This window comes from Lampris incognitus, chromosome 11, assembly GCF_029633865.1.
Source record: "Lampris incognitus isolate fLamInc1 chromosome 11, fLamInc1.hap2, whole genome shotgun sequence".
NCBI lineage: Eukaryota > Metazoa > Chordata > Actinopteri > Lampriformes > Lampridae > Lampris > Lampris incognitus.
In genome coordinates, this window is record NC_079221.1 from 9,603,796 (window position 1) to 9,630,139 (window position 26,344).

At 45.0% G+C, this 26,344-nt stretch overlaps 1 protein-coding gene across 1 annotated transcript in view; it reads left to right on the forward strand.

Annotated features, from left to right (window-relative positions):
- Nucleotides 1-26,344, forward strand: part of myo16 (myosin XVI) — a 166,004-nt gene that overhangs the window by 52,128 nt on the left and 87,532 nt on the right. Inside the window, exons 5-11 of the mRNA XM_056289920.1 lie at nucleotides 1,592-1,716; nucleotides 2,538-2,663; nucleotides 12,262-12,337; nucleotides 16,161-16,311; nucleotides 16,487-16,637; nucleotides 17,447-17,557; nucleotides 24,509-24,574. Of these exons, the coding sequence (XP_056145895.1) occupies nucleotides 1,592-1,716; nucleotides 2,538-2,663; nucleotides 12,262-12,337; nucleotides 16,161-16,311; nucleotides 16,487-16,637; nucleotides 17,447-17,557; nucleotides 24,509-24,574 (806 nt within the window). The remainder of the gene's footprint in view (nucleotides 1-1,591; nucleotides 1,717-2,537; nucleotides 2,664-12,261; nucleotides 12,338-16,160; nucleotides 16,312-16,486; nucleotides 16,638-17,446; nucleotides 17,558-24,508; nucleotides 24,575-26,344) is intronic.

Sequence of the window (26,344 nt, forward strand, 5' to 3'; positions counted from 1 at the left end):
GGCGTCGTTGCAGCAATCCAAACTCACTTTGTGTGTGCGCATATGGAGCAGTGAGCTCCTTTACCACTGGGATAGATTGTCCTCCTGGACCTCCTTTCTGTCTGTCATTCCTTCTGATGATCCAGAGAAGTCTTGGGTTGCTCGGGTTGAGCCACTGCATGTATATTTCATGACTATCTGAATTTTCGTGGCGACATCATCAATATCGTGACCGCTGGCTGCCATAGGTTTAATCTACTAGGGCTTGGACTTAAGCTTGTCCGTATGGTCAAATGTCTTTGTACGTCAGTCCACTGGTGTTTGGAAAATGACTGTTAGGTACAATGTCAGTGTCCGCTTCTGGTGTCGGAAGATGGCTGCGCGAATTCACGTTTACAGCGGCCTCACTCTGGTATTGTCCATACAGTGTCTTTGTCCACGTCTGCATCTAAGTTTGTGTCTTCATTTGATGGCTGGGAGAGCTGGTGTTGGATCGGCTGGGAGAGCTTGGTCTGCTGCGTCCTGTGGGCCCAAGGACCACGGCCCTGCCTGGAGCTGCACCCGAAGAGGAAACATCGAGGGCGGTCTGACAGTACATGGAAGCGGGGCACGCTAAGCTAACTGCTAGCCCATGCAGACCGGCAGTTCTGACAGTCATCCTGGCGTTCACTCCCTTGTACAGGGAATTTTTTTTTTTTTTTTTTTTTTTACCCACTCCCGACTCGGGGAGGTAGTGGCAAAAATAACAAGACTCTTTCAATTATAATTTGGCTTGGAATGTGTTCGCTTGAGCAGAACTGCTTTTGGTATTATAAAAATCATAGTTGATTGCCCTGTGCCCCGTGATGGACTGGTGGCCTGTCCAGGGTGACTCCCCGCCCGCCGCCCAATGACTGCTGGGATAGGCTCCAGCATCCCGTGACCCCGATTGGGATAAGTGGCTTGGATAATGGATGGATGGATATATGTGTTCTTGTAGTTTGGATATGTGTTTTTGTCTTTGTGTTGCGCTGCTGTGGGCTGGGGAAACGATATTTCGTTTCATTTCATGTGCGTGGGTGCATGGAATGTATTGACAAATATTCCTGGTTCCGGAATCTCCTGTGAAAATGTCTGTAACGTCTCCTCAGTGTTTCCCTAATTCACCGACTGTGTGGTGTCCCCACAGAGATGAAGCTGGGTGGCCGCTGGTCCAACTCCGACCATGACAAATGTGGTGTCAGATGTGTGTAATGTGCACACAAAGCTCAGAGGGGGTTAGTGGCAGACGACACGTTCGAGCAGAAGTGATATTTCTCATAAAGCGTAGCCCCCCCATGTCAGACTGGCGGGTTTCCCTCTGCTGATGTAGCGCTTTGCCACATACACCACCTGGTGTTGTGTCAGTCTCGGCGTATGTGGTACTATCAGAGCTCCTGTGTATATGGTTCTCTCAGTATTCTGATCATACTTTCAGTGTTCTGTGTGCACTTAGTACTCTGTATTCTGGATGTATGTAGTACTCGTAGTGTGATTGTACTTCTCTTGGTGTTATGGTGAGTATATGTAAAGTGCTGTCAGTATTGCAGTGTGTATATAGTAGTGTCAGTGTTCTGGTGTGTGTGTTTTCCAGGTGTGGATGTGTCGTCCATGCACACTATGCGGACCCAGAGGCCCGGCACCATGCTGTCAGATGTCAAGCAGCTGGTCGCCGCCGGTGGAAACCTCGGCCAGCCAAATGATGACGGCGTCACTCTGGTAAGTAACACACATCACGCTGTACCACTGCCATATCATGTCACTGTGTGTGTGTGTGTGTGTGTGTAGTGTGGGGGTCGGCAAACTTTTGGATGTCCCGTGGCACTTAGAAAATAAAAATCACAGACCCTAGTGCCAGTTCATTTTCATAATGAGTACTTTTCTGTTTATTTCTTAATTGCTGCTGCTTGTCTCCCTGTCTAAATTCCATTTGCCAAAAGATCTGGGCTCCACACACACACACACACACACACTTCATCACGTCATTATTTGTGCAAATGTATGAAAATTTCTAGGACAAAAAAAGAAAAGAAAATTAATTCAGTTTTAGTTGCTTACTCTTACTGACTGAGATAAAGGAGCGTCCAGGTAGCGTAGCGGTCTATTCCGTTGCCTACCAACACGGGGATCGCTGGTTCGAATCCTCGTGTTACCTCCGGCTTGGTCGGGCGTCCCTACACACACAATTGTCAATTGTCCATGTCTGCGGGTGGGAAGCCGGATGTGGGTATGTGTCCTGATCTCTGAACTAGCGCCTTCTCTGGTCGGTCGGGATGCTTGCTTGGGAGGGGAACTGGGGGGATAGCGTGATCCTCCCATGCACTACATCCCCCTGGCGAAACTCCTCACTGTCAGGTGAAAAGAAGTGGCTGGCAACTCCACATGTATATCGAGATGGCTTGGAAGAGCGGGGTAATTGGCTAAGTGCAACTGGAGAGAAAATGGGGGGGGTGGTAAAAAAAAGAGGGTACACTCGGTTTGTACATTAATGTGTGTGTGTGTAATGACTGTCCTCTCCCTCCCTCTGTCTCTCTTTCAAGCTCCACATAGCATGTGCCAGTGGCTACAGAGAGGTCGCGAGTGTGTTGCTGGAGAGCGGCGTAGACCCCCACCCGTCTGACAACAACTTCTGGACCCCTCTCCACCTGGCCGCCAAATATGGACAGGTAGCTCCACCCGCCTCACCACACCTGAAATGTTGACATCAGTTATCCAGCCCACCTGGCGGTGCTGGATCCGAGCCGATGGCGGACATAAGTGAAAGTTGTTGAAATAACGAGGACTGTATTGGCAGGATGATTTCAGCGCTGAGGGACCGCCCTCCGGCGCCTCGCCCCGCTGCCTGATAAACTGCTCTTTTTGGGCCTATCGATCCAAAATGCTCGAGTGCCAGCACGGAGCAGGACCGCATATGCGTTCATTACTGCATTTTAGATTAGCGTTTTAATGGTATTTCTCTCAGGGAAGGAGATTGATTTCCACATGGGGTGGGGTGGGGTGGGGGCTGGGGGGAGACGGGGGCCAGGTGGGGAGGGGGGGGAGAGATCCGGACGGGAAGCAATCACGCTAAAATCTTGCTGACACAACCAGATATGTAATTACATTTCTCTGGCTGTGTGTTTGGATGCTGACAAAGAGGGTTTATTTGTGTGGTATTCAGAATGGCTCTATTCTTCTTCTATTCATCTACCCGGAGGCCACGTTTTCTTCTTCTTTTTTTTCCTGCTTGTGTTTGTAAAACGTTCTTTTCATCTCGGTCCCCTCTCGACCCCGTGTCTCGTTCTATCTCAAGTCTGCTGCTCTTTTCTTTTTTATCCAAGCACTTTCCTTTAGCTGCTACCCTCCTTAGGAAAACTGTGTGTGTGTGTTTGTGTGTGTGTGTTATATACTCACTTTCACGCACAAGTTTTGAAAATGTCATACATACTCAAACAAGGACACACATGCACACACACACACACAAATGTAAAACCCCTCTGGTGAGGAATCTTCTAAGTGAAATGTCAGCCTACTTGTTTTACATCTCTTTCTTTTTTGCTTTATCTTCCGTTCTAACTGATAACTGGGGGGGAGGGAGAGAGAGAGAGAGCATGTTGTGGTTGTCATGTCCTTGTGCTGTAGACTCTGCAGTTGAATTACATCTGTACCAATACTTACCCCCCCGCCTTTTCTCCCCAATTGTATATGACCAATCACCCCACTCTTCCGAGCCATCCCGGTCGCTGCTCCACCCCCTCTGCCGATCCGGGGAGGTGCTGCGGACTATACCAAACACCTCCTCCGATACATGGGGAGTCGCCAGCCGCTTCTTTTAACCTGACAGTGAGGAGTTTCGCCAGGGTGACGTAGCGCGTGGGAGGATAACGCTATTCCCCCCAGTTCCCCTCTCCCCCGAACTGGCGCCCCGACTGACCAGAGGAGGTGCTAGTGTGGCAACCAGGACACATACCCACATCCGGCTTTCCACCCGCAGGCATTGCCAATTGTGTCTGTAGGGACGCCTGACCAAGCTGGAGGTAATACGGGGATTCGAACTGGCGATCCCCGTGGGTAGGCAATGGAATAGACCGTCACGCCACCCGGATGCCCCATCTATACCAATACTAATACATATGTATGTGCGTGTGTGTGTGCGCGCGTGTTCATAAACTGTCTGTTTTGTGTATTCATGTACTGTGAATCTGTGTGGTAAGATGTTAGTGCATCAGAACCAAATGTGCATGCTTTTGGTTCTGCTTCATCGAGTACTGAACTCATGACAGCAGAAACCCTAGTGGTGGAGCCAGTAATTAACATTGCAGGATAATTACAGATATATAAACTTGGGCTCGCAGCATCCTGTGTAAAGGGGGGGGGGTGGGACTGTGGGAATGGCTGCAAAGGGAGAGCGATGAGAAACCCAGTGAGGTCAGAGTCTAGTTGGTATGCAGGCAGCCCAACTCTGGCACCTCAGCAGTGATAAGAGACCAACGTGTTGCCGGTGGAGGTGATTTAGCACTGCAGAGAAAACCTAATCGATGCTCCACTCGTCGACTCTGCCACTCTTAAGTGGGCTGCTCACTTCCATACCACAAACGAACACACACACACACACACACACACACACACACACACACACACACACACACACACACACACACACACACACTGTTGCCAGGAGACGTCGGTGGAGAGGTTATAAGGCTAGTTGGTTCTGTAAACCCAAAGACCCCTGTTAACGCAAGGCTAGTGTTTCATCGGCATGCATAATAGACTGACCCTTAAAGAACACGCACAACCCATTACTGTACTTAATTAGGCTCCCCTATCTCTATCTCCCGACAGTTTAAACACTGCCTTTTAGCTTCCACAATACTGCTTTTCAATTATTATAATTTTTTTCTCTCTCTAGGGACCACACTTCTGAAATATTCATTATGCGACTGACAACAGATTGGGCATTTTGCAGACTTTTTTTTTTAATCAGATTTTAAGACAAGAAAATGCTACTCAGTGTAATCTACATTGAAGGCTCCAAGGCAAGCCTCATATAAGATCGAGTTTCAAGTCCAAATCCCTTCCTTTTGATAAAATTAATTTCCAGAAGAGTTTGGAGGGCTGTTAAGTGCTACTGCATGTTTGAGTCACGAAAAATACTTTGGGGGGGAAAAAACAAAACCTTTCTCTGTCTGTCTCCCAGCTAATTGCTACATACTCTTGACCTTTCCTGGATCCTCATGTGAACTTTGACCCATCGATGAGTTTGCGAGCACAGTCCCCAGGAAATGTGAGTGGTATTTATAGAGTGTGAGTGCAGCTGACTGGATGCTTGCCCGTTGAACATGCTTTACACTTGCAGCCGAGCAGCTGTGGGCAGAGGTCAGAGCCAGCAGGGCCGGTCTGCTGATTCATTTTGTCTCTCGCTGCTGTGCGGTCAGATATGTCCTTTTCACTCTTCCAAAAGGAGGCGGTGCTGAAATTCACACGGAGATGTTTGATCTCTGTTGATATGAGATGATAAAATAAAAACACACCAGTTCTGAGTTTACTTATGGGTGACAAATGGATTATTTGTCTTCTAGTTTTTGTAACAAAGCATCTGGGACTATTTGCAGACTATTTGGATTCAATGCTGATGAGGTCGATTCTGCTGTCATGAAAGAATTCCCTCTAAATCAAGCTGTCGTCAGTCATGTTTGCTGATATTATTTGGCTTTGCAGTTTGTTTTGTTTCCACATCTGCGTTTAAGTTTTGTCTTCGTTTGATGGCTGGGAGAGCTGGAGCTGGATTGGCTGGGAGAGCTTGGTCTGCTGCGTCTTGTGGACCTTGAGACCATGGCCCTGCCTGGAGCTGCGATCGAGGAGGTAACACCGAGGGCAGGGCGTTTCTGACAGGATGCAGAAGTGGGGCAGGCTAAGCTAACTGCTAGCCTGTGCAGATCGGCAGTTCCGATAACACTGAGAATGGTCTGGCGGCGGCCTCGCCTGGCGTCGACTGTGGTGTTTTTGGTGTCGTCGCGTGGAGTGCAGGGAGGTGTGTCGAGGGTGTCTGGCTGGGAGAGCTGGCGTTGGATCGGCTGGGGGAGTCTGGTCTGCTGCGTCCGGTGGGCCCAAGGACCACAGCCCCTTCCTGGACCTGCCCCTTAGGAGGAAGCACCGAGGGCGATCTGACAGGAAGTGGGGCAGGCTAAGCTAACTGCTAACTCATGAAGACCGGCAATTCCGACAATCATCCTGGCTGGCCTTCGTTTCCTTGGACAGTGATTTTTTTTTTTTTGGTTTAGTTTGGATATGTGTTAGTTCAGATATATGTGTTAGTATGTGTGCTCTTGAAGTTCTCAGTTTTTGGATATGAGACAACCTATTTTTGTTTTGTTTTTTGCCTCTGCCATCGTCAGTTCTTGACGTAAAGCAAAGAAGAAAGCTAGCTAGGTATCCTGCGTTTTCACGTCTGTTGTAATGCTGCGCTCGTCGGCAAATCAGAGGGAGGGGGAGGAGGGGTGTGATAGACCATGTCGATGTGTGCTCTCCTCGTCAAAAACAATGGTATGTTGAGACTAATTAATTTCAGTATTATTATAAATTGAATTGATAGATCACTATTAGGCTATATTCTTTATTAGAAATGTTTTTATGAAAAACATCTTATTGAATTACACCGCATGCCCATGTTAATGGCCTGGTGTGCCACCGTGGGCACGCGTACAATAGGTTGCCAACCCCTGGTATCAGACTTACAGCTTGGTCTACAACATTGAGACCCTCTCCCTTCCCTGCTGTATTGCTCCCAAGCTCTCCTCTCCTAAATGTTTGAATCACAATAATCTAATAATCATTCCTACCACTGGTGGTGATGAAATATGCAACGAAACACCTGATAATCTACAAAACCAAACCTCTAATTTTATAAAAAGTGTGACCACACATCGCCCAAAGCACAAGTCTTCAAAATGTTCAACTAATACAAGGTGTCTAATTCCAATTAATATTTCATCTAGTGGTGGCTCTAAAATTCTGCCTACTACTGATCACTCCAGCAAGATGCTTAAATTTGGTTTCATAAATATCAGATCACTGTCTGCCAAAGCCTTACTAATAAATGATCTGATTCTTGAACATAGTTTTGATATGATTGTGAATCATGGCTGAAACCAAATGTTTTTCTTCCCTTAAATGAAACTTCCCCACCTGACTATACTAATGCGTATGCGGCTCGGGCAAATAAACAAGATGGGGGTGTTGCCTTAATATTTAATTCTGTTTTCAATTTAACTTCTAAACTTGAAACTAAATTTAAATCTGTTGAGGCTCTTATTCTAAGTCCATCTCCTTCAGCCACAAACGGACTCTGCTCAGTCCACTTTGTGATACTCTATCAACTTCCTGGCCCTTACGAGCTATTTCTTGAAGCATTTGGAGTTTATCTCAGGCCTTGTTACTCATACTGATGAGATTCTAATACTTGGTCATTTCAATAGTCATCTGAATATGGCTGGTGATCCTCTAAGTAAAGCCTTTCTGGCGCTTGTTGATACGTTTTGGTTCACTCAGTTTATTCAGGGTTCGACTCATTGCAGTGGTAACGCCCTTGATGTGGTTTTATCTAAAGGAATAGTCGTTTCTGATCTGACTGTCTTGCCAACCACATCTGCTATGTCAGATCATTTTCTCATTAAGTTTAAAGCATCATTGGCCTGTCCTGTTAATGTCGGCACAGATGTAATTGCCACTCACTACATTGGTCTGTCCACTGTAGCTGCCTTTGGCCATCAGCTGCCTGAAGTCTGAACTCCTTTCACTATAGAGACAGACTCTGTTGAAAATCTCAGTAGTGACTTAAATGTGGCCCTCTCTAGTCTCCTTGATTCAGTTGCACCTCTCACTACTAGAGCTAGGCGACTAAAGAGGCCTACACCCTGATTTAACTATGAGACACGTGCTGTTAAGCGGGCCTACAGGATACTGGAACATAAATGCCGAAAATCAAAATTGGAAGTTTTTTACTTATCTTGGCATGAATGCTTACTAAAATACAAGTGTGCCCTATCTGCTGCAAAAGCAGCGTGTGTCTCTCTCGCTTAATCAATATTGATAAACATAATCCCAGATTTCTCTTTGACACTGTAGCTAAATTTACTAAAAAGCAGCCGTCTACTGGCCCCTCACCATTCATGGGCCATGAGTTTCTAGACTTTTTCCTGCAATAAGGTTTATGAGATCAGAAACAAAATTAGTTCTTCCAACTCCAGCTACTCCTGGAGATCCTGTCTTACCAAATCTCTTGATACTTTGACGAAGCTTGTGTCAGCTTCTAAACCAACTAATTGCCTACTTGACCCTTTACCAGCAAAACTTTTTAAAGACTCCTGGCCTTTCCTGGGACCTACGATGCTAGACATTGTTAATTTATCACTTATTACTGGCATTGTTCCCAGCAGTTTTAAGACAGCTATGGTCAAACCTCTTACTAAGAAACAGCACCTCGTTCCAGGGTGTCTTAATAACCAGTCTCTAATCTTCCATTCTTATCTAAAATACTAGAGAGAGTTGTGTATCAACAACTTTCGACCCATATAGAAGAAAACTATCTATGTGAACCTTTTCAGTCGGCTTTCAGGACCTGTCACTCCACTGAAGCTGCTCTGACCAGAGTGGTAAATGATCTTCTAATTGCTGTGGACTGTGATTTCATCTCTGTGCTTCTACTGATGGACCTCAGTGCAGCATTTGACACCATTGATCACTGTATACTATTAGACAGAATAAATTGTAATTTTGGTGTCTCTAGCCTAGCTCTCTCATGGCTTAAGTCCTACTTATCTGGAAGAACAGTGTGTCTGCTATAATAATCTACTGCTACTACTACTACTACTACTACTACTACTTTCAGCTGTTCCCGTTAGGGGTCACCACAGCAGATCACCCATTTCCATCTCTTCCTGTCCTCTGCATCTTCCTCTGTCACACCAGCCACCTACATGTCCTCCCTCACCACATCCATAAACCTCCTCTTGGGCCTTCCTCTTTTCCTCTTCCCTGGCAGCTCCGTATTCAGCATCCTTCTCCCAATATACCCAGCATCTCTCCTCCACACATGTCCAAACCATCTCAATGTGGCCTCTCTTGCTTTGTCTCCAAACCGTCCAACCTGAGCTGTCCCTCTAATATACTCGTTCCTAACCCTGTCCTTCTTCATCACTCCCAATGAAAATCTTAGCATCTTCAACTCTGCCACCTCCAGCTCCGCCTCCTGTCTTTTCATCAGTGCCACTGTCTCCAAACAGTATAACATTGCTGGTCTCACAACCATCTTGTAAACCTTCCCTTTAACTCTTGCTGGTACCCTTCTGTCGCAAATCACTCCTGACGCTCTTCTCCACCCACTCCACCCTGCCTGCACTCTCTTCTTCACCTCTCTTCTGCACTCCCCATTACTTTGGACAGTTGACCCCAAGTATTTAAACTCGTATACCTTTGTCACCCATACTCCTTGCATCCTCACCATTCCGCTGTCCTCCCTCTCGTTTATGCATATCGTCACATTCTTAAAATAATGGCCCAAGTCATATTTTCAAGTTTTTCAAAAAACCGAATAAACTGAAACAAATATAGAATATATGATATTTCTTAATCATTTCACACAAAAGGTTATGACAATATATTGTCATAACCTTTTTGTGTGAAATCCTCAGTGTTCTGTAAATTGTGTTTTATTCTTTACACACAACATCCATTGCGCGTCTGTCCATCTTGGGAGAGAGATCCCGCCTCTGTTTCTCTCCTTCAGGTTTCTTCTTAATTTTTCTCCCCGTTAAAGTTTTTTTTTTAGGGAGCTATTCCTTATCCAATGTGAGGGTTTAAGGACGGGATGTTGTAGTGCTTTACAGCCCCCCCTGAGGCAAGTTTGTGATGTTGGGCTATACAAATAAAATTGACTTGACTCGATAGATTGATGGTGATAGTTGCTTCCTCTGAATCTTTTGCCCAGCTCTAGTTTCTTGTGCACTTCTCTGCTGACGTTGACTTTCGAAGAGGATGGAGTTACATTAAGATGGTTTCTAGGACATACCTTCACCTCACAGGCACTGAGGACAGTCCTTGTCCTCGATAGACGAATTCATGCGGCACACATATACAAACACACATACACACACACACACCAGAATAGACACAGATCACGTACTTTGCACATCACGCTTTCGGAATCTTGACACAACACAGGTGTCACTCCCAGAGGGAAGCAAAGGGAGAGGTGAGAATGAAGGTGTGCAAGAAGAAACAGAGCTGAGGAAGAAGAGGGAATGAAAGCTCTCAGAGAGCGAGGGGCTGCGGGAGGGTTGATTGATGGGAAAAGGAAAAAAAAGAGAGGCTGATTTCACTTTGTTGTGTACCTACAGGATGACAGCTGTCACATGACATTGCATGCATTAATGAGGTTAGGAGTCAGCGGGAGTCTTCACCGAGGCGTGACGGGGGGGACGGCGCTGTCAGTTTTTAAAGAAAACTTGCTGTCATGGATAACAACCACACAGACCCGTCCTCTGTCACCTCCATCCCGACACTGTGTCACTACTGTACATCTTTAACCAGATCTGATCTCTTGGCGAAAAATATGAGAGTAACTAGGTGGCGAGCCGGCAGAGGTTTTAAAATAGTGTGTCCTCAAGGGAGGGGGAAAAAGAGTACATTAATACTATATATAATATTTTCTGTTTCTCTTGCTTAGTGATGGCCGTGGCTAAACCATCTTTTTCTTCCCTGGAGCATGCCCGGGATGATGCTCTTACATCTTGTGTTGGAAAAAACATTTGAAATCCATTATAAAAGACACCCCCCACACACACAAAATGTAGATTGACATGTAGAGACTCAACCGGCCCGTCTTCATTACTTTATTAGGACAAAACGTGCCGACATGAACTCCGAGGAACGCTCAGTGTTTATTCCTCCACCGGCTTCTACGTCTGACTCGCTTCCCCTCGATGGACTCTGTGTTCTGTCGTAGTCTACTGCAGTTCATTTTACTGATCTTTCACAGCATTTCAACATGAAATTACCTCATTACCCAGACTGCACCGTGTTAAAAAGTTAGAGTGTCACATATTGCAGCCTTAGCGTTCGTGTTTCCCGGACCTCCTGTCAAAATGTCACTACTCCTGCCTGTGCCCCTGAGCAAGGCAGTGGAGAGAAGAGCTAGAGTTGGTCCCTGGGCGCTGCAGCCCGCTGCTCCTGTACAGTAGGATGGTTAAATGCAGAGAAGACATTTCGCTGTAACCTGGACCAATGACAAAAATAAAGTGACTTTCTTCTTCTTCTTTCATTTTGCATTTTCATTTTTGCTCACATTTTTTGTTTGTTTTTGAGTAAAACTGTGTTTATTGCCACGTACATAGCAAGCACAGGAAGGTATAGGATAAGAAAATCACTACTTGGCTTGTTATGCTTTTGCTATATGCAGTGTCATGGGTGATAAAGATAATGTTTTGGATGATGGATCGGGCATATATATACTTTCACACCCTCAAGACTGTATGTAGCATGTAACTTTATTTTTACAGTTTCAAATTGAAATGCATGTCCTTTTAATCGCAGGAGTACATGTTGAGAACATGTCTTGGCACTGCTCTGGTCACTAGAAACTTGAGAACCTCTGCTGGACTGTCATGCACAGCAAAGTGCCAGCAAGGGAGTACCTGCACTTGTCTTTTTCCACCTCAAGTACTTCAGCTGGAGCGTCCGGGTGGAGTAGCGGTCTATTCCGTTGCCTATCAACACAGGGATCGCTGATTCGAATCCCTGTGTTACCTCCGGCTTGGTCGGGCGCCCCTACAGACACAACTAGCCGTGTCTGCGGGTGGGAAGCCGGATGTGGGTGTGTGTCCTGGTTGCTGTACTAGTGCCTCTGGTCGGTCGGGGCGCCTGTTCAGGGGGGAGGGGGAACTGGGGGGAATAGTGTGATCCTCCCGGGCGCTATGTCCCCCTGGCGAAACGCCTCACTGTCAGGTGAAAAGAAGCGGCTGGCGACTCCACATGTATCAGAGGAGGCATGTGGTAGTCTGCAGCCCTCCCCGGATTGGCAGAGGCGGTGGAGCAGCAACCAGGATGACTCAAAGAATGTGGTGATTGGCCAGGTACAATTGGGGAGGAAAGGGGGGGCGGGTACCGTCAACTGTGGTGTGTAGGAATGGGTCAGCACTGCCAGAGAGTGGCCTAAGATATTTTTTGGATTTGTTGTAGAGTCTGATGAAATCTGTTGTGGATATTTCTCTCCGTCTCCCCCTACAGACAAGCATAGTCAGCCAACTCCTGAGGCACCGAGCAAATCCCACTCTCTTGAACCGCAACCAAGACAAGCCCTCAGGTATTCACAAACCCACACACACTGCCAATGTTAATGAAGCTGAGAGATTCGGTTTGACCTGCTCTGCTGAGTTTTTTCACTAGCATCACTGGGCTAATCTGAAACAAGCACACACACACACGATCATTCACCCAACACACGTACACATATCCATGTACCCCTAATACAAAAACCAAGCTTATTCATGAACACTAGCTGTCGTGTCTGCCTGTACACTAGGGGTGCAACAATTAATCGACGTAGTCGACAAAAATCGATGACGAAATTAGTTGCCAACGAGTTTAATTGTCGACAATTCGTCGGTTACGTCATCGCGCATGTATTTCACGCTGTGGAACTGAACGAAACATCGTTTCACCAGAGCTGGTGATGGAAGTAGCTCAGGAGTTAGCCATTGCACTTCCTCCCAAACTTCTGAGAGTTGCAGATGCGCAAAGCGACCGGGAACGGAAGCGGAAGCGACCGGACATGTAAACAAAACAGCAAAATGGCGGCGGCTGACGCAACGCCATCGCGTCCTAAAACATCTAAAGTCTGGGAATAGTTCACCCTCAGCTTGGCAAAGAAAAGGATTACCTACAAGATTTGCAAGGTGGACCTTGCTTATCATGGGAGCACCTCAGTAATGCACGAACATGTGAAGCGGAGGCACACTGGACATCTGGACGATGTGGACGCGCCTCGGTAAGCTAGCTAGCTTTTAGCTAGCTAGCTTTGTGTAGACGGAGTTGTCTTGGCTTTTAACATTAACATAACACCAATAAAACTCCGTCTATACCTGCATGCAGGATTCTAATAGTTTAAAAAGTAATGTTACGATCCGACTATGGCCGGACTCGATGAAGCAGCGATCATTGGCAACGCTGTCTTCGGGAGGGGGGCGGAGTCGGCTTGGGTTCGTCATGTGAATGCGTCTCTGTGTGTGTCGGAAAAACAGTGGTTCGGCTTGGATTCGCCTTGTCACGAAAGTGGGGAGGCGCTTTCCTTCGAGACTGCCGGCCGGAGAGATGCAGTTGGCGAACGCATGCAATACGAGGGTGGGTGTTTGAATTAAAATAGGGATCAATTGGCCACTAAATTGGGAGAAAAAAGGGAAAAATCAGAAATAAAATTATAAAAAAAAAAAAAAGTAATGTTACCCTTTTGCCTGACAAATGTCTTTTTTAATCAAATTTATGCAGTCCGACTCCGAAAAAGAGTAAAGGTACATTGGATGGCTTTATGCAAAAGAAGCAGACGTGTACACCGCAGCAAGCGACTACCCTTACCGAGTCAATACTAAACATGATGGTCAATGACAAGAGCTATTGTTTTGTGCGATTCAGTATCTGACTAGTCGATTAATCGTTCCACTAATCGGTTACTAGTCGACTATCAAAATAGTTGTTAGTTGCAGCACTACTGTACACGTGTGTGTGTGTGTTGACCCCCTGAAAAAAACATATTTTAGCAAAGAAAGATAAAACTGGTACCTACCCATCGCTGGCACACAAACAGGAACACACACAGATTAATTTGAAGGTGTTAGCAGTAAGCGGGAGGGGCTGATTTGATTAAACTCTAATGCACATGAGGGAAGGTTGTCATGAGCCAATGGCGTTATTATTGTGTAATTTATAAACAAATACAAGACGCTGGAGCGTGTCCACACTAACAAGATAGACCTCTGATTAAATATATTTGTCATGGTCGGGCTTCATGAACGTGTGTGGGTTTGCCAAAGATTTCGTTTTGTGTTGACAGTGGCATGCATGGGTTCGAGGGGAGAGTAAATAATTTAATGGGGGGGATGGATATGTAGGACTTGGGACACTTCTGTAAAGGCTCAATATGGGATTTAGTTGAACTTAGAAAATGTGGGTATATTTACATGCATAATTGAGTTATAGATAAAAGAATAAGAATTTTGTGTCTTTCTCAGCCAGTTGTAATTGAATGGGCCTGTTTTGCCCCAGTCTTTGCCACCTTTACTGATGTGAACAAACCTCGTGCAGCATCAGAAAAGATTAGAAACTCTACCTGTCAGTTAAATGGTTGCTTAATAAAAGGCAGGTTCCAGTCCTCTTGTTTTGTATCTTTGTAGCAGGGTGACCCTTTGGTTTACATTTGAATTAAGGATTGTACCTCTAAACATATATTATGGGGGGCAGTTGGAGAAAGGAAGCCGTTAAGAAAACCTCAGCTGGAACCAGTATGGCATGGAGGATTCCCACTGAATGCTAAATAAAGCTGTCTAATTATTGCAGATTGAAGCATGGCGTGTTGTCAGGAAGGGATGAAAGGCCAGGTTGTGGAGATGGGTTCACCTCTCCATGGTGGAGGTGGATATCGTAACTGCCTCTCCCTCCCGAACACTCCCTATTGTGGTTTGATCACACCGCCGTGTACCTCGCTCCGACCTTAATCAATAACCCACGCTACCAGACCAGCTTAACTCAGCCAAGACTGAAGACCAGCTCCAAGAGACAGAAGAGACAATCCCCCTCTTCTTCACCGATAGCCCCCTCCTCTCTACAGGAGTTGGAGGACAGATAGAGATAGAAATGGGTGCCTGGGGGGTTGTCAGTTACTCAGAAATAAAAGACAGGATAAAGCCATTCCCCTCCCCTGTGCCCTGTTAGACCTCATTACAGATACAGACAGGGGGATCTTAACTCCCCCTGTCTCTTAAGCACAGCTGGATCGATCCACAGTGAGGTTCACATTCTGCCCCTTTTGTTGGGGGGGGGGTATACAACAGTGGGAAATACCCCGCTGTATTTGAGAGCTCAGAAAGTGTAATTTTTTTCGATTTCCTTTGTGATTTTTTTCTTTCTTTCATTTTTTGATATTTATTACTATCACAGTGAGCTGGGCCACACTATGGTATGAATGGGGGGGGTATCTTGCTGTGTTTGAGTGCTCAGGGGCTCAAAGTATCAGGATTTTTTTTTTTTATCTTAAGATCTTGGTTTTTAAAATTTTTGGGGGGTAGAGTTTAGAATTTTTTTAAATGAAAATTCAATTTTGAGAGACTCGCTGACTGAAACAGTTGTCTGACAGGGAGGCGGTCAGGACTGACAGTGAAATCGAACCTGTCAAGTGGTGTCAAAAACATTTCCTCTTAAAGCCAAATTATGCAATTTTTTTTCACCTTAAAATAAAAGCTTCAGAATCATTTTGATGGTACATTGACTTGTAATAGGGAGAATGGTGCCTCTTTCATTCCCATTCCACGCCCTGAACACCTGCCTGTTCTTCCACTATGTAGCCAGGGTTGAGCTGGTACGACCTCCTGCAAGTGACTTTTTTTTTTCCTAAGGGCCAAGACACACCAAACCAACTAGCAGCAACGAAGGCCGACTGTTGCGTCGCCTCATGTCGCCTGCCGTCTGGGCCAAAAAGTTGCACTTGAACACACCGCAAAGGCTACAGTGAGTGAGATTGATTAGAGTTAGGGTAAGAATATGGGGGCAAGCCAATCCGAGGCAGAGTAGGGCAGGTTATGCCTTTGCCATCATAGGAAAAAAAATATCCCTCGGGGGAGATGGTACCCGCTCAGCCCAACTTACATAGTGTAAGAACAGGTTCTCTGGGCACAGAGCAGGAATGAAGAAGCACCATTCTCCCTATCACAGGTCAGTGTACCTTCAAACTGATTTTGAAGCTGTTATTTTAAGGTGAGAAAGGTTGCTTTAATCAATTTCAGAGCTTCAGTGCATTGATTTCAAACTGGGTGCTGTATAGTTATCTACATGAAGGCATGGTATTTCTAAAGTTGCCGTTTTTTTTCTCTTACATTTCATTGATTTTACTGGGCTCATGTCTTGTGCCACGTCCCCAGACATTGCCGCATCAGTTCCCATAGCTGACATGCTGCTGAAGGCGGAGGAGTGCTGGCTCCAGAGACTGAAGGACCCATTTGCTCCTCTGCCCTCCACTGACCAACGCTATGATGGGGGATCACATGACCTCACCACCCCTGTCAAGAACCTGTGAGTCTAAAACATCCATGGTCACCGTCTGTGTTGCAGAGACTCCGCAGAGAGTTTGTGAAATCAAAAACAAGTTTCTGTCGCCACTCTTTTCATATCGCTTTTACCTGACTTCTCGCCACCATCTCTTTCAAATATGTTTGTGTCCCCACTGTTTTCCTGACATCTTGTTCAGGAACCCCCTTGGCCTGCCCATCTCTAAGCGGGATAGTCTGCTGGAGAAGTGCGCCATGTTCAGGGAGGCAAGTGGGGGGTTGAGCCGACACCCATCCCAGGACAACGGCCTAGATGGGCCCTTCAGCTCTGGTGCCAATAAACTTGAACAGGTAAGAAATGATGATGTATTTACACCACAAAGGAAATGCGTCACAGATTCACAGGAGAGTTATTTAACCTTATTACACACACCGGCCCCCTACAGGAGGAATGGTACAAAAATATAACATCCTGTGGCACAAAGTGGTCATTTGGAGACTCTAAATAGGCATTTTGGAGATCCGTCTATGCATATCCAAAGCTAAAACAATGTAAAATGCTCATAATGCTGTGCTGTATAATCAAATTTGAAGACTCAACTAGTTTGACTTACTGCAAATGCTCCATTAGTCATGACTCAAGTGACGAAGCTAAAGGAAGTTATTTTCACTCAAATAATGATATCTCTTATGGGTAAAGATAAAACTCAATTTACACTTCTGCAACTCCATATCAGTAAAATTGTAGGTTAAATCTGACACTTAAGGAACAAGCTACAAAGGGTTACCTTTCTGGAGACTCCGTGATTATGCAAATATTCAAAGGTGTTCAAGAGTAACAGCCATTCTAATTTGGGTGCATCATTTTTATCCTTGGGCTCAGAAATCAGGTTGCGCCTTAATGGATTAAGAAAACAGATTTCACACCTTTGTCAAAATGTTCCCCTGGTGTGTGAATTGCACTGAGAGGAGGGATTATGTTTGCACTTCGCAACAGCAAAATCAAGACTGTGTTCCCATAGGTTATTTTGCACATAGCATGAAGCATCCACGTGTATTATGTAAAACTCCCGCAGGTGCACAGTTGCAGAGTGGTTTTGGTGTCTTGCACTTAAGATGTCCCACATTCGTGAGTCAAGCAACTGCCGTTTCGTCTGCAGGTAAAGCTGATGCCCCCGGCGCCCAATGATGACCTGGCGTCCCTCAGTGAGCTGACCGACAGCAGCCTTCTCTACGAGATGCAGAAGCGCTTTGGCAACGATCAGATCTACGTAAGCATCTTTGGTCCCTCTCGCTCTTTAGTATGCAACCGTACTGTAGGCAAAGACAAACAACCCAACTCCACATTAAAGCTACGTTACACATTACACCACACACCGAAAAGCAAAACAAACAAACACAGAAACACATTGTCTCTTTGCCTTTGGGGTATCTAGGCCACTGTACTTGTTTACTCCTAATGAGGTGATGAGTGTGGTCTTGGGATTAGTGTGCAATGCTGGTATCACTTCACACATACCGTGCACCTGTGAGACACAATTGAGCACAGCATGGGCATTCACTTTGACACACAAATTATATACTGTATGTAGCACACACACCCAGAGAAGGGGGTGGTTGGTGCCAGGATGCAGGAATAGACTGTTGAGTCTTCTCGGGCTATAATCTCATTGGACACATTTTTGGCAGCGAGGGCACGGTTTTCTAATTGTTTCCTTTTTCTTCTTTTTTTTCTGGAATTTTCCCCCTTTTTCTTCCCAATTGTTTCCGGCCAATTACCCCACCCTTCCAAGCCAACCTGGTCACTGCTCCACCTCCTCTGCCGATCAGGGGAGGCTTGCAGACTACCACATGCCTCCTCCAATACATGTGGAGTCGCCACCCGGTCTATTCCATATTCTATTCCATTGCCTACCAACACAGGGATTGCCGGTTCGAATCCCCGTGTTACCTCTGGCTTGGTCGGGTCTCCCTAGAGACACAATTAGCCGTGTCTGAGGGTGGGAAGCTGGATGTGGGTATGTGTCCTGGTCACCGTGCTAGCGCCTCCTCTGGTCAATCAGGGCACTTGTTCAGGGGGGAGGGGGAACTGGGGGGAATACTGTGATCCTCTCATGTGCTACGTCTTCCTGGCGAAACTCCTCACTGTCAGTTGAAAAGAAGCGGCTGGCAACGCCACTGGTATTAGAGGAGACATGGTAGTCTGCAGCCCTCCCTGGATGAGCAGAGGGGGTGGAACTCGGAAAATAGGGTAATTGGCCAAGTAAAATTGGGGAGAAAAGGGTGGAAAAATCTTTTTTTTAAAAAAAAGTTTGGGAACCTAAATAAATAGTAGTTTAGGTATTAAAAGAAGACATGTTGATTGAGTAGCAGTAGTAGCTGTTAAAAAAGGTAATGATGTCATATTAGTAGGGTTGTGTAGCTGATTCACTTACTGATAACGCTGTCACACATGATTGACAGATGATTCTGTGGATACCTAGCAAGATGCCGCTCACTGCCCAAAATGCATCCAATCATTGGATGCATGGATTGGATCAGGGCTTTTATAAAAAAAAAAAAAATAAAGTATCGGGCAACTGGTATTAAAAGGTGTCCAGTGTGACTGCTGTCTTAAATTGTCATGGGCCTACTGAATGAGATATTAAATTACTCAATGAGACATCAGTGAGGGAAGGTGCCCACTTAATAACCTCAATGACAGCAAACATACTCAACCCTCTAATAGCTCATTTAGCTGGTTAATAAATAATTTTGCCCTTGATGACTTGGCTTGGTCTCGCCTTGGATTTTCCTGATGACATAGCAAGGAAAAGGCCACTAGATACTATATGATGCTTTAGCCTGGTGTCTTCTACCGTGACCACTGACAGTATAGTGCATCGGATTAGTCAGTTGTCTGAATTGTTTTTTGTGATATCGTATTCTGTGTAAGGGCGGCACGGTGGCGTAGTGGTTAGCGCAGTTGCCTCACAGCAAGAAGGTCCTGGGTTCGAGCCCCAGGTTAGTCCATCCTTGGGGTTGTGGATTGGATAATGGATGGATGGATATTCTGTGTATTGCTAACTGCCTCCTTCCTCCCTGTTGTAAATATTACACATATGTGGCCTGTGTCAGTGTTGCAGACAGCTCGGTTGCAATCAAATTTCTTTGCATCTCTGGTCTTTATTTGTCTCTGACATGTGGTTGTGTATTTATCTGGGGCTGAATCGCATTTCCTCTCTCTCATGGCCAATTGGTTATTTTAGAAGTGGAGTATTTATGATCTGCTGTGGCGACCCCTACCGGGAGCAGCCAAAAATAGTACTAGTAGTACAAGTAGCCTTACTTCATTGTGATTTTGTCAGTTCTTTGCTGTGGGCCCAGGGGCACAGACCCAAGTAGTGGCCTGAATGGGAAAGCATTTTTTTGGGGGGGGGGGGGTTATGAATACATCCACAAACAAACACACTTGGGCACACACACACACAGACACTTAAATATGGATATAATATACACTTAAACTCCAAAATGCACACACACACACACACACACAAAATTACATACGTAAGCCCAACGTTGGTGACAATTTCCCCAAGTTGTTGAATCAATACCATTTTGATAGACTAGAAAGAAAAATCCATAAGTATATTCAGGAGTAGAAGGCTTCATCTCCATCTCCATCGCTTCCATTGGTTTTCATCCATTACACTCCTTTCATTTTCTCCTCTCTAACTCTCCAGCCCGGTGTGTACCTCTCCTCAGGGGGCTGAGCGCTATAAAGACGGGTGCCAGATCAATGCAGACCCACCGAGTGCCTTCTCTCTTCTGTAGAGCGGTTCAAATAGTCCGTTATTATGGAAGCCCAGATGGGCGACGGACAGTGCAATTAACCACGGCCCGGGCAGGATATGAGGGGGGGGCGTTCAGGGTGGACAGATATGAGAAAGAAATGGAACAGGAACGGCACACTTACAGTAAATACGATTTTTTTTTTTAAGTTTAAACTGAAATATATGGCTCCGTTTCAATGGAAGACGTCAGTCCTCGAAGAAATCTTGCAAGCAACGATGATCCATCTGCCAAAATTGGACCCCTGCTGGTTGACCTGTGCCATTGTTATGCAGTCCTGAAATGCTTACATGTCACATAGATAGTACTTTTGTCCTGAAACGTGTCACACATGCAAAAAAAAGTGTAACTGTTGCCACCCCTCCCCATTTCTTGTCTGTGTTAGTAAGAGGAAAGGGATTGATTTAAATGATCTGAACTGAGTGTGATGCATTCTTTCTGCCCTCCCAACATGGCTTGGACAAATCACTACACACTCTGTCCCAATTTGTTACTGTCAAATATATTCCCCAAAAAAAAAACTCGGGTGTCATTCCCGAGTACGGTGAGCTTTACAGATAAAACCAAGCTCCCCTCTGAAGCTTATCTTGAGAAGTGTTTGGGATGTAATGTGCCAGAAATTGGTTATGAGATATGTCGTAACTATCTGACCCAAGCAAACGAGTGAGAATAGAAGTCAGTTTGATCAAAATTAAACGTAAGTGACTTTTATTTTCAGTTTATTCCATGTCGACAGATTCGGGAAGAGTCTGTCCTCGTCTGGACCCTCCCATCTCTGCGGCTGATGGAGACATAATTGACCTTGAGAAGGTGATGCAGGACAGCGATGCAGAAGGGTTGAGGGGAGCCGAGACGTGTGGGGAAGAATATGAAGGGACGGGACAAAGGCAGTGAACGGTCCATATGTTCCCAGCAGGGCAATCAGGAATGGGGCTTTGATGAGGGGGGTCTGCTGCCTTCTGCCAGGAGAGGAGGACCACTACCCAGCCAAACCTCGGAGGAGAGCCATGGGGAGTTGGAGACAAATATGAAACTCAGGAGACGAGGATGACAGTTTATTGTTTGAGACATGATGCTGGACAATTGCGGCATTCGGATGAAAACGGCACACTTAGTGCTGCTCAAGTGGTTCACGGTTCAAGGATCAGGTTAAGGCGGCACTGGAAACGTTGGTGATAAAACACCAAGTTGGACTTTAGCCGGTGTCTGCAGGCAAGGGGGAGTTGCTCAAACCATTAACCTTGAGTGTGGACTCAAGGACAGGACAGCATGGTGTTAACACTGCCAGTGTTTTCTCAGGGGAGTCGGTGTAAGCTGTTCGCCTCCGAGCAGCCTCGGGGACTGTGTGAGTGAGAAGCAAGCAGAAGGTTAGCAGTTTATCTGAAGGGGTCAGATGTAGGCGGATTGGCAGATATTGTCTAAATGGCCTCGGGTGTGTGTGTGTGTGCGTGTGCGCACAGATTTGGTGTGTTTATTGGAAAAAGGTTATCGGTCAGGTTGTCGATGCTACACAGAACTATTTCCTCACCTTCCCCTGCCATTAGATGAGCGCAGGGATCGGCAGCCTTTTGGATGTCCTGTACCAAGTTCAAAAAAAAAAGTTTACAGACCTGAGTGCCAGTTTATTTTCATAATGAACATTTACCTATTTATTTATTTACTGCTGCTGCTTGCCGCCCAGTCTAGATTTCGCAAGCCAAAAAATCTGCGCTCTCTATACACACACACACATTATTATTGTCATTATTATTATTGTTATTGTTAATATTATTTGAGCAAGTGTATAAAAATTAATACAGCAGAAAAGAAAATTAATTCAGTCTTACCGATATAGTGCGACCCTTGTTTGTCGTAATAACCACTGTGAGATGTAGAAGGTCATTTGCATCAACACTCTCATCAAGAGCTACGCTGAATACTGACGCATCTTTCAATGCAGGAGTCTGCTGGTGTCTTACATTTTCAGCCATGTCTGTACTGCGTCTGTCTACAGTTCTCACAGATACGGTCATTTGTCTGAGCCCGTCGATGATCGTGTCTTTGTTTGGTAACCCATCAGATATGACCTGTGAACTGCTGAGGAAAGCCTCCTTTATATTCTCTCCATCAGAGAATGGCTTCCCGTGTTAAGCAAATGCACGGTACGACTTTCTAGCTGCCCTCTGTAGCTTGGTTTTCGGAGGCACGTCAGGTTGTAAACACATTGCTTTGCTTCCCGTACTGGGGCCACTGCCCTCTTGGTTGATTCTGCTTTATCAGCCTTATATGTGGAGTGTTTCTCGTACCTTGTTTCAAAACGATGTTTTACACTTTAAGTTCGACACACAACATTTTCACAGCAGAGTGGACACAACTTGGTCCTTTTGTGAAAAAAAATCCAAATTCGTTTGTCCAAGACGGCTGAAAGAGGAGAATATTAGACAGTATTGCTTCTGCCATCATCCGTTGTTCTTGACATAAAAGAAAAAAGCTAGCTAGCTAGCTATGCTACGTTGTCGCTACTGCTGTAATGCTGTGCTCATGGGCTGATCAGAAGGATATGTCAGCTGTGTGCACTCTTGCTGTCAAAAATAATGGTGTATTTTGAGACTAATTAATTGTTTCAATATGTTAAATCGAATTGTTCATTTAGTTCACCATTAGGCTACATTTTATGCTAAAAATGTTTTTTATAAAAAAGTATTTTATTTTTTTTATTTTTATTTAATTGCTCCATGTGCCCTTGTTGATGGCCTCGCGTGCCATCATGGGCATGCGAGCCATAGGTTGCCAAACCCCGGATTAGCATATCCTCGTGATGATACAGATATCACCTGCTTATTGGTTTTCCAATTTCCCCTCGGGGATGAATAAAGTATTTCTGATTATGATTATGAATATACACTACCGTTCAAAAGTTTGGGATCACCCAAACAATTTCGTGTTTTCCATGAAAAGTCACACTTATTCACCACCATATGTTGTGAAATGAATAGAAGATAGAGTCAAGACATTGACAAGGTTAGAAATAATGATTTGTATTTGAAATAAGATTTTTTTTACATCAAACTTTGCTTTCGTCAAAGAATCCTCCATTTGCAGCAATTACGGCATTGCAGACCTTTGGCATTCTAGCTGTTAATTTGTTGAGGTAATCTGGAGAAATTGCACCCCACGCTTCCAGAAGCAGCTCCCACAAGTTGGATTGGTTGGATGGGCACTTCTTTGAGCAGATTGAGTTTCTGGAGCATCACATTTGTGGGGTCAATTAAACGCTCAAAATGGCCAGAAAAAGAGAACTTTCATCTGAAATTCGACAGTCTATTCTTGTTCTTAGAAATGAAGGCTATTCCATGCGAGAAATTGCTAAGAAATTGAAGATTTCCTACACCGGTGTGTACTACTCCCTTCAGAGGATAGCACAAACAGGCTCTAACAGGTACTATTTAATGAAGATGCCAGTTGGGGACCTGTGAGGCATCTGTTTCTCAAACTAGAGACTCTAATGTACTTATCTTCTTGCTCAGTTGTGCAACGCGGCCTCCCACTTCTTTTTCTACTCTGGTTAGAGCCTGTTTGTGCTGTCCTCTGAAGGGAGTAGTACACACCGGTGTAGGAAATCTTCAATTTCTTAGCAATTTCTCGCATGGAATAGCCTTCATTTCTAAGAACAAGAATAGACTGTCGAGTTTCAGATGAAAGTTCTCTTTTTCTGGCCATTTTGAGCGTTTAATTGACCCCACAAATGTGATGCTCCAGAAACTCAATCTGCTCAAAGAAGTGCCCATCCAACCAATCCAACTTGTGGGAGCTGCTTCTGGAAGCGTGGGGTGCAATTTCTCCAGATTACCTCAACAAATTAACAGCTAGAATGCCAAAGGTCTGCAATGCTGTAATTGCTGCAAATGGAGGATTCTTTGACGAAAGCAAAGTTTGATGTAAAAAAAATCTTATTTCAAATACAAATCATTATTTCTAACCTTGTCAATGTCTTGACTCTATTTTCTATTCATTTCACAACATATGGTGGTGAATAAGTGTGACTTTTCATGGAAAACACAAAATTGTTTGGGTGATCCCAAACTTTTGAACGGTAGTGTAGATTATTATGAATATTGATGTGTAGGAATGAATGGGGAGAAGACTGATCTTTTCCGAACAATGTGTGTCACCGGCCTTCCTCCCTGGAGGTACTGGTGTTGGTGTGAGCTCCGGGCTATCAGTGTTTCAGAATGACATCGCCTTCATCGTTTCTCCTTCGGGCGGTGTGTTGAAGCTGAGGGATAAACATCCTCACGGCCAGAGGATAAACATTTAACAGATGTTTGACTCGCTCCCTGACCTTAACGCCGAAAGGGTGGAAAGTATGCATGGCTCAGCTAACGTTAGTGTTTTTCTTCACTTCTTCTTAGACCTATATCGGACACATTCTGCTGCTTGTAAATCCAAACAAAGAGCTGCCCATCTACTCCACTTTGGTAAGCATCTGCTCTGCTACTCTACTAACGTTGCATCTAAGTCGTATTTTCTGCTCTTTAAAATATTATGTTACATGGTATGAAGTGTGTCTGTGCATAGTGGGTTATACTCTCAGAGAGGGAGGTGGGTTGTGTGTATCATTAGCAGTGCATGGATGGATGAAATAGACCTTGATGTGGCTGATAAATAATGCAGTCTTCCCGTCAGCGATACACAGTGCGAGGCTGACTCTGCACCAGCCAGGGGAGAGAGTGGTCTAAAGTATCAGGCCTGGGACACACTCATTCATACACACATTCTTTATTCAAAAACTCTCTCTCTCTCGCTCACTCGCTCACGCACACACACACACTAGTTTAAAAAGCAAAGCGTTTTGCAGCCCTTTTGTCTCTTAAACAATAATCAAGATTTTCAACATTGTGTGTGTGTGTATATGTGTATATATATGTGTGTGTGTGTGTGTGTGTGTATATAAAATCCAGTGAGTCAAGTAAGTTCTTTATGAGACAGTACAAACCTGTTTCATGCCATAAGCAATCATCAGCTGTCAATAAATTATTTAATTAATTTTAATTCATTTTTTATTTTCAATAACTATTGACAGCTGATGAGTGCTTATGGCATGAAACAGGCTAATGAGGAGCGGAATCTCAACACGGATACAGGAAAAAAGACTAATACATATCAATACAGGCCTGTTTCGTGCGTCTCGCACTCATCAGCTGCTAAATGAGTGTTAAATGAGTGTATTAGCAGCTGATGAGTGCAAGACGCACGAAACAGGCCTGTATTGATATGTATTAAAGTCTTTTTTCCTGTATCCATGTTGATATATATATGTATGGTCTGGCAACCTGTCCAGGGTGTCTCCCCGCCTGCCGCCCAATGACCCGCTGGGATAGGCTCCAGCATCCCCACGACCCTGAGAGCAGGATAAGTGGTTCGGATAATGGATGGAATGGATGGATGTATGTATGTGTGTGTGTGTGTGTGTGTGTGTGTGTGTGTGTGTGTGCATGCGTGCGTGTTTTGTTGGATAACACTCCCTTATCAGCCATAATACTGGGCTGTCTTCTGTGTGTCTCTGAAACACAGCTCAAATTGTGTCTACCAGTGATATCACAGGAGGACAAACCATGACTGTGAAAACTACATCCATTGCTTCATGATTTGCTGCCACCTTTAGTGGGCTTCACCAGAATAGGCCACCTACATTGTTTGAGAAAATGTGAATACCAAGGCTGTAATAGCATACAGCTGTAGTAGGCAACGCCAACGAATGCCATATAAAGATGCCGATTCATGGATTGTCTTCCAGTGATGCCATTGGCGGACACTTCCACAAAATGTCAGTGGTGTTTCAGAGACACGCAGAAGACTGCTCAGTATTTTGGATACTAATTGAGTACTATACCCACTATATATATATATATATATATATATATATATATATATATATATATAAAAACACACAGAAAATGTTGAAAATTGTGATTTTCTTCTTCCTTTAAGGTGGTTAATATTGCTGCCTTCAAGAACAAGGGTCTCGGGTTTGATTCCAGCCTTTGTGTGTGGAGTTTGTATGTTGTCCCTATTACGGTGACTACTCTCGTTTCCTCTATATAGACCAAAGACAGGTCAGGTGAACTGGAGGCTGTCCAGGATATCCTCTGGTCTGGCACCCAGTGAATACCTGCTGAGAAGAACTCCAGCCCCCTATGGCTTGAACTTGGATCAAATGGATATAGAGATTGAATGAATGAATGAAT